The 13,475-nt window shown below is 38.8% G+C and overlaps 1 protein-coding gene across 1 annotated transcript in view; it reads left to right on the top strand.

Moving 5' to 3' along the window:
- The window catches only part of TRIM33 (tripartite motif containing 33), a 132,699-nt gene that overhangs the window by 80,769 nt on the left and 38,455 nt on the right, over positions 1-13,475 (top strand). The window contains 2 exon segments of the mRNA XM_053590508.1: positions 8,284-8,400; positions 12,077-12,191. Of these exon segments, the coding sequence (XP_053446483.1) occupies positions 8,284-8,400; positions 12,077-12,191 (232 nt within the window).

Raw genomic sequence — 13,475 nt, 5'->3', positions numbered from 1 at the left:
TTTTTTTATTTACTTATTATTATTATTATTGTTTTTTGAGACAGAGTCTCACTTTATCACCCTTGGTAGAGTGCTGTAGTGTCATAGCTCACAGCAACCTCAAACTTTTGGGCTTAAGTGATTCTCTTGCCTCAGCCTCCCGAGTAACTGGGACCACAGGTGCCTGCCACAACACCCAGCTATTTTTAGAGATGAGGTCTCACTCTGGCTCACGGTGGTCTTGAACTCGTGAGCTCAGGCGATCCACCAGTCTTGGCCTCCCAGTGTGGTTTTATTTTTGTTAAGGAAGATCTGTGGAGGAAAGCCCAAGTTATTTCCCAGATTTAACTTGATGGGACTCAGCTTCTAAACTTGTTTCTTGGAAGAGCTTGTTAAGACTTGGTTTTAGACATTGCTAGGACAGAGTAGGCCTAGGGTAGAATTTCATGGTATAGTTCTTTCCTCTTCCCCCACCCCCTTTTTTAAATGTTAGGGCCTTCCCTGGGCCTTGAAAGGGACCCTACTGGGCCTTCATCAGCCTGTTCCTCTTTGTGTGCCTAGAACAATACATGACACAGAGTGGGTACTCCATAACTGCTGAATAACTGTTTTCTTTACCCTCACCTCAGTTGTTCATCCCCTTTCTTCAACCCTAGGATTCCCTTCCCTCAATCTAAAGATCTATTTCCTGACACCTTCTTTTCCTCATCTAACAACAAAGCCTAGTGATTCAAGAACATTGGCTCCAAAGTCAAAACTCTGAATACAGATCCAGTTTCTGCCATTTATTAGCTGTGTCACCTTGACTGTGTGAACTAAGTCTTAGTTTCTCTACCTATAAAATGGGGATCCTAACTCCCTGCCAACAGGGTTGCTGTGATTGCTCACATGTCACAAGTGAAATAAGCACTAGGTCCAGTACTTAACCATGCAATAAAAATAGCTTTTGCTAACACCCCAAACTCCCACGTTTCCCTCAGCTGCTCCTGCCACATATTGCAAAGGCAGATACCCATTCCTAGGGTTCGTCTCACTTCATTGAGATCCAGCCCCTGTGGCTCTACCACTTAGGGGAAGGAGGCCAGACCTCAGGAAGAAGTAAAAGCAGTTCTTTCCTTTGAAGTATGACTTTTCCGTTTCTCAGTAGATGTTCAGGGAGGTTAGCAAAGTCTCTTCTGCTCTAAAGATAGCATTCAGCATGAATTCTATTTTCTAGAACTCCTTGGCCTTCTCTTTTCTCTTCTGGTATCAAATTCACAGCAACTGCTATTTGGTAAACCTAGCATAATCTCACTCTGTCATATATGAGGTCCAACAGTTAAGTTCACGAACTCATTCTAGAAAAAGTGCTACATTCCTTGTTGCTGAGTATCACTACAGTCACCAGATGGCCAAGGAAGTACTTTGAAAGTGACTGTAGTGATACTTAGCAGTAAAGTTTGTAGAACTTTTTCTAGGATGAGTTCATGAACTGAATTGTCAGACCTCATGTAGTGCAGAGAGAGCTTGGCCAAGGACTTGTTGGAATTTGTGTTTATTTTGTATCTTCCCTTTCTCCATCTAGTTCCTATTTCCTAAACTCATCCATTGGGTTTCAGCCACTTGGAAGTCTTAAGCCCTGATTTCTGTCTATGCTCTGCTTGGTCTCCTGTGCTCTGCCAGTTTTCATGGAATTGCCTACAAAGAGAGAGGCAGGATGATTGTAGTGCTCTTTAAAGGAATACAAGTTTTGTCTGCCTGTGGTCCTTATAATTTCCATCCTATACGGGTTTCAGTGGCCAGGCTAGTCTGGTACTGGTTTCTCTGTCCTAGCTGAAAGTGAAAGTCACCTTTGTTCACCTTAATTTTTTTGTATCCTATTGTAATTTTGTGTATCATTAGATAAGGATATTTGTAAATTATTTTTGAGGATCAGTATAATTTAAGAGAGAGTGGCTGGTTAAAACCTAATATCACATATTTTTTTCTTGAAGAGTAAGTTTATAATGGTGGACATGTGAAAAGAATGATAGAAGTGAAATTTCTCTGAAATATTTCTTAAAGAAATAGATTTTCTTAGAATTGCGCTTTTGTTTTTTATTTTGCATTTTTTGAGACAGTCTCATTCTGCCATCCTGGGTATAGTGCCTTAGCATTAACCTAGCTCACAGCAACCTCAAATTCCTGGGTTCAAGCAATTCTCCTGCCTTAGCCTCCCAAGTATCTGGGACTACAGGTATCTGCCACGATGCCTGGCTAAGTTTTCTATTTTTAGTAGAGATAGGGTCTCACTCTTGTTCAGGCTGATCTTGAACTCACTGAGCTCAAGCAATCTACCTTCCTTAGCTTCCCAAAGTGCTGTGATTACAGGTGTGAGCCACTACACCTAGCAGAATTAGGCTTTTAAATTAAGATTTTTATATGGACAAAAAAAGATTTTTTTTTTTTTTTTTTTTTTGGAGATAGAATCTGCCTTTGTTGTCCTTGGTAGAATGCCATGGTGTCATAGCTCACCTCAAACACTTGGACTCAAGCAGTCCTCTTGCCTCAGCCTCTCAAGTAGCTGGGACTATAGGCACCCTCTTGATACCAGCTAGTTTTTAGAGATGGGGTCTTGGTCTTGCTCAGGTTCCTGGGATATCGAACTTGTATTGAGCAACCAGACTCAGGTTATTCACCTAACCTCAGCATCCCAAAGTACTAGGATTACAGGCATGAGCCACCATGCCTGGCCTGGTATGTATAAACTTTAAAAGCCAGATATTTACCGTTCTAGATGTATATTAGAACTATCTTGGGAGATTTTTATAAAATATATTAATACCTCATTCCTATTCCAGGTTAGTTAAATAAGAATCTTATATCATGGCCTAGGTATCACATTTTTTCTTTTTCACAGTATTTTAAGAATACTGGCAAATCATCCCAGGTAGTTTATATTATTCAGTGAAGGTTGTGAACAGCTACTTTACAAGAACCTTTGCCGGCCGGGTGGGGTGGGCTACACCTGTAATCCTCGCATTCTGGAAGGCTGAGGTGGATGGATTGCCTGAGCTCATAGGTTCGATACCAGCCTGAGCCAGAGCAAGACCCCGTCTCTAAAAATAGCCAGGTGTTGTCCCAGCTACTCGTGAGGCTAAGGCAAGAGAATCATTTCAACCCAGGAGTTTGAGGTTGCTGTGACCTGTGATGTGACAGTACTCTACTGAGAGTAACCAAGTGAGACTCTGTCTCAAAAAAAAAAAAGTTTGAAATTATTTTATTTATTTATTTTTGTTGCAGTTTGGCCGGGCTGGGTTTGAACCCGCCACCCTCGGCATATGGAGCCGGCGCCCTACTCACTGAGCCACAAGCGCCACCCAAAGTTTGAAATTATTAGCTAATTCTCAGCCTTTAGAAAAACAATGATTGACTGACTGACTGGCAGGTTCACCCTGTTGTTGACAGGCTGGTCTTGAACTCCCAGGATCAAGTGATCTTCTCTCCTCATGCAGGGGTGCTATGGGCGCCGAGCCTATTTCTTTTATTCTTAGTTTATAACATATAATGAAATAAGTACACAGCTCACCATAAGGCAGAATCAGTCGGAGCCCTTAGCTTGTTTTCCTGCAACTAGATGATTCCGGTGCTAGCATTAGCACTTCAGCTCTACCTCAGATCACCATTAGATTCTCAGCAGCAGCACACAACCTAGATCTGTCACGTGCACAGTTTATAGTAAGGTTTGTGCTTTTGTGAGAATTGAATGCTGCTGCTGATTTGACAGGAAGTGGAGCTCAGTGGTGATGCCATGTAGTGGTAAGTGGCTGTGAATATAGATGAAGCTTTGCTTGCTTGCTGCTTACCTCCTGCTGTGCAGCCAGTGTCCTACCAGGCCATGGGGTAGGGGTTGGGGACCACAGACTTAAAGTGTCTGAACTAAATCCTGGACACATAATTTTTACTTAGACATTTTAAAATTCTGAAATAGCTCAATGTTACTAAAAAGCCCATGTTAACAACTATTACTTTAGGCTGGGCCTGGTGGCTTGTACCTGTATCCTAGCCCTCTAGGAGGCCCAGGTGGCAGGTTTGCTTAAGATGAGGAGTTCAGGACCATCCTGAGTAAGAGCAAGACCCTGTCTCTACTAAAAAGAGGAAAAAAAAATTTTATCCTGGCTTTGTGGCTGGTGCCTGTGGTCCCAGCTACTTGGGAGCCTTGGGCAGGAGGATTGCATGAACCCAGGAGTTCAAAGTTGCTGTGAGCTAGGCTGAGACTCCTTCCAAAAAAAGACTACTTTATAATGCAGGATTAAGATCTAAGAAATTACCTTTAAATATCAAAACTAAATCAATCGCTGGTTATTCATAGGAAGTATTTCAACTACAATTTTTAATAGTTACGAGGAATATCTAGCTTAACTTTGTTAGCTAAGAGAATTTTGTTACCAAACTACCTCATATTGTGTCTTTTTGTTTTTTTTCAAGCTCTTGGTAGTTTTTCTTCTAATCATACAGTTGAAGGTGAACAGAAACAAATTTGATTACCACTTTTCTTTTTTTTGGTTTTTGGCCGGGGCTAGGTTTGAACCTGCCACCTCTGGCATATGGGACCGGCACCCTACTCCTTGAGCCACAGGCGCCGCCCTTGATTAGCACTTTTCAATCAATCCTCTGTCCATTCCCCTTCACCCCAAAGTAGAGAAAGTAGCCAGGCATTGTGTTGGACGACTGTAGTCTCAGCTACTGCAGAGGGAGAGGCAGGGAGATGGCTTGAGCCTAAGAGTTTGAGGTTACTGTGAGCTATGACACCAGGACACAGAGTGAGACTGTCTCAGAAAGGGGGAGGGGGGGAAGGAAGAAAAATAGTGTGTTTGCTCTTCCTTGCTTAATGTGAGTGCAAGATATTTTTGAAATCAGATTTAGAAACATTCATTTGAGAAGAGAAATTTATACAAGATTTTATGAATTAGAATTTTGTGAGTTTTGGTACTAGTTGACCTTTCTACTGTATGCTTTTCTTTTTCTTTCTTTTTTTTTTTTTTGTAGAGACAGAGTCTCACTTTATGGCCCTCGGTAGAGTGCCGTGGCCTCACACAGCCCACAGCAACCTCCAACTCCTGGGCTTAAGCGATTCTCTTGCCTCAGCCTCCCGAGTAGCTGGGACTACAGGCGCCCACCACAACGCCCGGCTATTTTTTGGTTGCAGTTCAGCCGGGGCCGGGTTTGAACCCACCACCCTCAGTATATGGGGCCGGCGCCTTACCGACTGAGCCACAGGTGCCGCCCAGTATGCTTTTCTTTTTGCTGATATAATCAAACTGCCTCAAAAAGATCTTTCTTCGTCATAGTGTAAATAAATCTCATTAGATTAAATATTTCTTGTACAGATTAGCCTAGTGAAATTTTTTATTGGACATAGGGTAATAATGGTGCATAGATGAAATCAAATGTTGCTCCTTAATGAAGGTTCTCGCTTTAAAAGTCTTTTAAATTAAAATAATCCACCTGGCTTTTTTTGTGCTATTAATATATACTTTTTAATTTTTCTTTTTTTTCTTTCTTTCTTTTTTTTTTTGGTAGAGACAGAGTCTCACTTTATCACCCTCGGTAGAGTGCTGTGGCATCATACGACTCACAGCAACCTCCAACTCCTGGGCTTAGGCGATTCTCTTGCCTCAGCCTCCCGAGGAGCTGGGACTATAGGCGCCTACCAGAATGCCCAGCTATTTTTTTGTTGCAATTTGTCCGGGGCTAGGTTTGAACCCACCACCCTCAGTACATGAGGCCAGTGCCCTGCCCACTGAGCCACAGGCACCACTCGATGTGCTATTATTATTTTATACAAGTTATAATGTACTCAACTTTGCAGACTTTTTTGCTTGAAAAATATTATCTTTAAAAATGTAAATGTTACTATTATATGTGTATTGTACCACAGTAAAAAGATTTCTTTAAATCAATGCACAAAATAGAAACCTTATTTGCCAGCTGTTTTTAATAACAGATCCCCCATATTGCTTGTTCTTCAAGAGCGGTTCTCAGCCTGTGGGTTGCGACCCCTTTGTAACAGTGAAAGTACATCGCGGCATTAGGAAGGTTGAGAACCACTGCTCTATACTTTCTCTTCTACTGTCCTGTATTCTTCCTTTATTTCTTGAATTTTAGTACTAAGCAAACCTCCTTCTCTTTTTTCTTTTCTTTTTTTTTTTTTTTTTTTTTGAGACGGAGTCTCACTGTGTTGTCCTTGGTAGAGTGCTATGGCGTCATAGCTCACAGCAACCTTAAACTCTTGGGCTTAAGCGAGTCTCTTGCCTCAGCCTCCCAAGTAGCTGGGACTATAGGCGCCTGCCACAATGCCTGGCTATTTTTTTTTTTGTTGGAGTTGTCCTTGTTGTTTAGCAGACCCGGCTGGGTTCGAACCCACCAGCCTCAGTGTATGTGGCTGGCACCCTAGCCACAGAGAGCTACAGGTGCGGAGCCAGCAAACTTCCTTTTCTCTTAACAAACTTTCTTGTGTGTTAACAATTTCATAGCCTTTCCTCTTGTCTATGGTAGCTGAGACTTTTACAGAAGACAAAGCAGACATCTAGATGCTCATAGTCTTTCTCCTCATCTCAGTGCTTGCCTTTACTTTTGTAATTTCAGTGCCTACATAGATAATTATGAGTTTGTCATTACCTTGAACTCTTCATTTCTAGTGACCTTTTCTTGACTGTGACTTAGCTAGGCATCAGATTTTCAGGTTGTACCATGGGCCCTTATATGACTGACATAAAATGTCTTGAATCTGTTGATCTAACAGAGTCGGTTGTTCATCTTGTTCGGCTGTACCAATCAGTACTGTACCCTGACCTTAACGTTCTACCTGGTCTTTCCCTTCTGCTCTCTTTTAGGTCTTTTATATTTGTCTGATAATGTTTCTAGAATGTGCCTGTGATTATAACATTCTCATTATGATTCTTCAAGGATTTTCCATTATTGAGAGACTTAGAGAATAAACTACAAAAGTAACGTGGTATACTTGGCCCTTCACAGTCTGTCTCTGGATTTTACCAGATATCTCACATTCTGATCTTTGCTTATTTTTCTTTGGCCATTTTGAAGTATTTATATTGCCACAAGCATGCCTTTGGACTTAGCATTGGATACCGTTTTCACTTCTCTGAGATTTCCTTCAGGCTGATTTAGGCAGTGGGTTGTTTTGTTTTGTTTTTGAGATGGAATCTCACTTTGTCGCCCTTGGTAGAGTGCTGTGGCATCATAGCTCACAGCAACCTCCAGCTCTTGGGCTTAGGTGATCCTCTTGCCTCAGCCTCGTGAGTAGTTAGGACCACAGGCACCCGCCATAATGCCCGATAATTTTTTGTTGCAGTTTGCCTGGGGCTAGGTTTGAACCTGCCACCCTCCGTATATGGGGCCAGCACTCTACTCACCTAGGCGCTGCCCTAGGTGCTTGGTTTTTGCTGCAGATTATACATACCTCTGTTATAACTCTTGTCAGAGTATGGTGTCATTTTATATTTATGTCTATTAGAATATGAACCATGATGGATCCTTTTACCCATGTAAAAAGGATGTAGAAGAAACTTAAAAAAAAAAAAAACCTTGATGTAACAATTTCCAAAAAGGAAATTAAACTAGCAAGGAAAACTATTACTCTAGGTTCCAAATAACCAAAGAAGTGTAGACTTTAAGTTCGAATTTTCACTAGAAAAATTTAATATGTACCATTCATGTTGACAATGTTAAAATAAAACTGGTACTGGTATGTTTTAAAATGGTTTACAGTATAACCCTTTTGGAAAATTTGACAATATGTGATGCATGAACTGAAAAGTTATTTCAATTGTGATTATAAAGATAAGATAAAAGTCAGATATAAAATTAAGTATTTATCATAATTATACTTGCATTTGAAAGTATAAAATTAAAATAGATACTGAATATATGTTATAGTCATAGTGATTTTTTTTTCACGTTGGAACTATGGATAATTTTGATAATATTTTCTGTAATTTGGTTGTATTTTGTGATTTACAGTGTATACAACTTACTTCAGTATTTGGATTTCTAAAAAGATGTAATCCTGAATCAAAACTGTAATATTAAAGAGTACATAAACATTTCTTGAGTAGTTTTTTCTTTTATAATGGCTTAGAGTCAGAAAGGAGGGGATTGCCAGCTGTGAAAGTTGGTGTTGCGATAAGGAACAAAGCGGCCAGCATAGGAAGTTAGTTGATCACTTTGATAGGGTTTCAAGATTGACTCACATAGTTGTTTTTCATTTCCAAAATCTTAATCGTGAATTTCCTGTTTTAAGTGTAGCTTTTGTTTTGGTTTAAGGTATCAATTTTTGGAAGAAGCTTTTCAAAATCAGAAGGGTGCAATTGAGAATCTCCTGGCTAAGCTGCTTGAGAAGAAGAATTATGTCCATTTTGCAGCTACTCAGGTGCAGAATAGGTGAGTTTTGCTATAACATAATTTTACTGTAAGGATTTTTAGAAAGAAGTGAGTCCAGTTTAAATTTGTTTTTCTTTTTTTTTGGTTTTTGGCCGGGGTTAGGTTTGAACCTGCCACCTCCAGCATATGGGACTGGCACCCTACTCCTTGAGCCAGAGGTGCCACCCTAAATTTGTTTTTCTAATGTTGCATGAAGCGTATGCAGAAAACATTTTGAGAGGGGAAATGGTAATGAATTTGGGATTATAATATAAAGATTATAATACTTATTAAGCAAAATATAATTGATTATAAAATTTCATATACTCTTTTAGGATACATCTTTGACTATTTTATAATTAATAAGACTCCTGTATATGAGCCTTAAACTTGGAAAAAGGAATTAATATAGAGAGAGTTGAATTTAAAATACTTAGAGATTTTGTGGAAGGTACAATATAGAAGAAAGAGTATCAGTGGACAAATTCATTTCCCTATCTGTAAAACAAGCACTAAAAACAGTGCTTATCTTGGGAGTGGTATTGTAAGTTGAATACATAGTATAGTTTCTTGCACATAGTAAGCCCTCAGGTTTTAGCTACTGTTATATTTATCATTATAATTTAAAAATTATTTCATGATGACACATTCCTAAATAAATTTTTGATAAGGGAACTGAGAGAGGATTTCATAAGAGAGCAGATTAAAAAGATTAGGACTCTTAAACCAGAAAGACAAACACTTTGAGCTGGCATCATTGAAACCATTAAATTCCTGGAAGTGTGTGTAGGATTAATATATATTTATTTATTCCTTTTTTTTTGAGAGAGTGTGTCACTATATTGCCCTCAGTAGAGTGCTATGGCATCACAGCTCACAGCAACCTCAAACTCTTGGGCTTAAGCGATTCTCTTGCCTCAGCCTCCCAAGTATTGGGGACTACAGGCGCCCACCACAGCGCCTGGCTATTTTTTTTGTTGCAGTTGTCATTGATATTTAACTGGCCCAGGCCGGGTTTGAACCCACCAATCTTGGTGCATGTGACCAGCACCATAATCACAGTGCTACGGGTGCCAAGCCAATTCTTATAGACTCACAAATATTGGGACTTCTATCAAATATTAAAATTCATTAATTCACTATCATTAAAATGGCACATAGTAGATGCTCAAAAAATATTAAACAGTTGAATGATGAAGAATGAAAGAAAATAATGCTTTACATATGGTAGAACTTTTCATCTTAACGTGACATCAAAAGAAAGTAAAAAGCTGCTCAGGTGATGGTTTTGGTTTTTTGACCCAAAAAAACTGCTAGTATGTTGTGGTTGATGTTGGAGAGGGTAACTGTTTTTTCACTACACAAATTATGGATGAATGTCCCTTTCAAAGGAAATGTAAGAGTTGATTCATACAATAGTCCCACAGTACCATATTTTTAAACATATGTTTTGTGTATACATTGTATTTTTGTACACTTTGTACGTATCATCTGAAATCCTTATATAGAGTTAGAGCAAGAGGTTTACCACTTACCAGATTGCAAAGGGTTGGGGAGATGTGTTATTTTACCTTAAGGAAGCTTTAAAAAATAGTATTAAAATCTACCATGGTAACATCCCTTTTATTTATTTGTTTGTTTATTTATTTATTTATTTATAGACAGAGTTTTACTATGTTACCCTCGGTAGAGTGTCGTGGCGTCATGGCTCAGAGCAAACTCAAACTCCTGGGCTTAAGTGATTTCCTTGCCTCAGCCTCCCATGTAGCTGAGTCTATAGGTGTCCGCCACAATGCCCGGCTTTTTTTTTTTCCTTTGCATTTGTCGTTGTTTAGCTGGGCCAGGTTTGAACCCGCCAGCTTGGGTGTATGTGGCTGGCGCCCTAACCACTGGGTGGGCTACAGGTGCTGCAGATTATGTCCCTTTTAGATACTTCTTCAGTGATCTGTGTCCATTATTTTTTCTCTTTTTATTTACTTATTTTTTTTGCCCTTTCTAGGACCAAAGAAATCTATATTTTTTAGTGTACATGTTTTTCTTCCTGCAAAATGGAACATAGAGTAGACCTGCTTACGTTCAGTATGAATCTGACTGAGACTAATTAAGCAGTGTTCTGTGCTTTCAGCATGCTTACTGATTTCTGTCTTTGGCTGGGTCATTTTACATTTGAGACCTGTATTTCTTTTTTCTTTTTTTTTTTTTAGAGACATAGTCTCAGTTTGTCGCCCTCGGTAGGGTGCTATGATGTCACAGCTCACAGCAACCTCTAGCTCTTGGGCTTGGGCAATTCTCTTGCCTCAGCCTACCAGGCGCTGGGACTACACGCGCCCACCACAGTGCCCGGCTATTTTTTTGTTGCAGTTGAGCCTGAGCCGGATTTGAACCCACCACCCTCGGTATATAGAGCTGGCGCCCTACTGACTGAGCCACAGGCACCTGCGCCCATGAGACCTATATTTCTTATGGCTAATAATTAGTATCTTTATTTATTTATTTATTTTTAAAGTTTTTCACTCACTTTAGCAAATACAGAATTCAATAAAATTTTCAAGTAAGTGCCCAAACAACTAGTGATATGTGACAGAAGAGGAAAAATTGCATTATTTCTTTTAGTGTATTAAAGTTACTAAGTTTGAACTGGCAAATTTAAACTGAAAGGCACTTTTGGGGCTAAAAGTGTGGGTTATAGTTTGTACAAAAGTAGAATTTATAAAAATTGAAGTTTGGGCTGGGCGAGTTGGCTCATGCCTGTAATCCTAGCACTCTGAGAGGCCAGGGTGAGTGGATCATTTGAGCTTATGAGTTCGAGACCAACCTGAGCCAGAGCGAGACCTCCTGTCTAAAAATAGCTGGGCGTTGTGGCAGGTGCTTATAATCTCAGCTACTTGGGAGGCTGAGGCAAGAGGATTACTTGAGCTCAAGAGTTTGAGGTTGCTATGAGCTGTGATGCCATGGAACTCTATCGAGGGTGACATAGTGAGACTCTGTCTCAACAAAAGAAAAAATTGAATTCTGTCTCTTATTGTTGATTGTTGATATTTTACCTATTTTACTCATGGGATACCCTACTTCCTATTTCATAAACACAAAGATATCAGCCACTTCATACTGGTAACCAAAACTTTCCTAACTGCATTTGAGTACTTATCTAGTTACTTCTAAAACATCTAATAGCTATCCTTAAAAGTGGATTTGAAATGTTTAATGCCCTGCCCTGTATTTGAAATGGTTAAGTTATATGTGAAAGTAAACGCTTCTACGTTTAACTCCTGCCCCTTCAAAAGATAATAATAATTGGTTTCAGCCTTGTTCTTTTGCATATTGCTCTGGGAAAGCATAAAGGTTAAACGGAACCAAGTACCAGATTTGACAATAACCAGTCGTCTTTGCTCGCAGTTGTTTATACATCACATTCATGTCATGATGACTTAAGGAGATTGTCATTCAGCTTAATAAACTGGCCTTTATGAGCTCGGTTTAAAATTAGCAAATATTAAAGTTATTTTTTATCTATATAAATAACTTGTTTGGACCAAGTTGAATGGTTAGGTCTGCTGAAACGTAAGTTGTACATTTTGATAAAGTTTTAATTTTAATTACTCAGATAAGTACCCAGTTGGATGAATTTCTATAACAGTTGGCGATTTCAGAGATATAGGATAAGTTGATAACCTAATGATGCATTTCTCTTATTCAGGATAAAAGAAGTAAATGAGACTAACAAACGAGTAGAACAGGAAATTAAAGTGGCCATTTTCACCCTTATCAATGAAATTAATAAGAAAGGAAAATCTCTCTTACAGCAGCTAGAGGTATGGTTCAAAGCCAAAATAAAACAAAAACTGCTTCTCTTGCTCTTCAGCTGTTTTTAATGTTTATTGAAAGCTCTTTTAGATGGGTTGGGGGGTATGGAAATAAAGTAAAAAAAAGTTATTTTCATTTTCCATTTGAAGAGAGACCCATTTTCTAATTCTTTAAGTTTGTAGACCATTTAATAACACTGATTTACCTGTATTCATTAGGAGATAGCAACGTCCTCTTAGGAATGAAAAGTATTACTAAAATGTGATATAAATGATGGCAAAGCAGGCCCACCACATTTCTTTCCCAGGGCCTTTTAAGATGGGGCCTCAATTTAACCTTTCCATATAAATGTATGTGGGGCTTCCGCTTGAGTCATTTATGGTTTACCTTATTTTAAAAATAATTCCATAGTCTTGCTGAAAATGCTCTTTTTGAAATTTGAAAGCCTTAAACTTTCTAATAATTTTGTGGTATTAGATGTGTGTGTTGTATATTTTGAGATTAATATGTAGATGTAAATTTCTAGATGAGAATCTAGTTACAAATTTTAGTTTATAAAATCTAAATTATTAATCAAAGACTACTGTCCAGTTGATTTATTTTAAACAAATTTCAATGTGAATTTTCTGAGGAGCTGAGATTTTGGAAAAAAATTTTTTTTACTGTTTGAAAATTTTGTGCTCTTACGCAGGCTCAGACAATATGGGGTTGTGCTTTCTATACCATTGAGTAATAATAATGTAAACCGTGTGACTATTTGACTATTTAACTTCTATTAACCTCAAATTGTCAGTAATACATTTCCCCCCATTCTATCTCCATAGAACCCTTTGAAATGTATCAGGTGTATAGTTATATACCAGTGAAAGAAATTTGGGCCTGCAGAGTGTTTGTTATCTCTGAATTCCTGTCTTCTGAAACACATCTTTTTCATTGAAACATAATTGTGAGATTAAAATATTCATGTTTGCGCAAATCATTAAAGTTGGGAGTCCTTCTTGTCTCACATCTAGTTAGTTGCATTTAATGCTAGTAGTCGTTTAGTTTTTTTTTTTTCCCCTCCTCAAAAGGACCCTGTGAATGAAGAGCACTAAACAATAACTAGTTTTGATACATTATAACTTACTGGAAATACATTTTGTTTGTACATCTATAATAATACTTTAAAAACCATTTCAAGAGGTTTTTTTTTTTTTTGCAGTTTTTGGCCAGGGCTGGGTTAGAACCCACCACCTCTGGCATATGGGGCCAGTGCCCTACTCCTTTGAGCCACAGGTGCCGCCCGTCAAAAG

The sequence above is a fragment of the Nycticebus coucang genome, chromosome 5 (genome assembly GCF_027406575.1).
Source record: "Nycticebus coucang isolate mNycCou1 chromosome 5, mNycCou1.pri, whole genome shotgun sequence".
Lineage (NCBI taxonomy): Eukaryota > Metazoa > Chordata > Mammalia > Primates > Lorisidae > Nycticebus > Nycticebus coucang.
The sequence above is the reverse complement of the archived record's forward strand: the minus strand, read 5'-3'. Positions and strand labels throughout refer to the sequence as shown.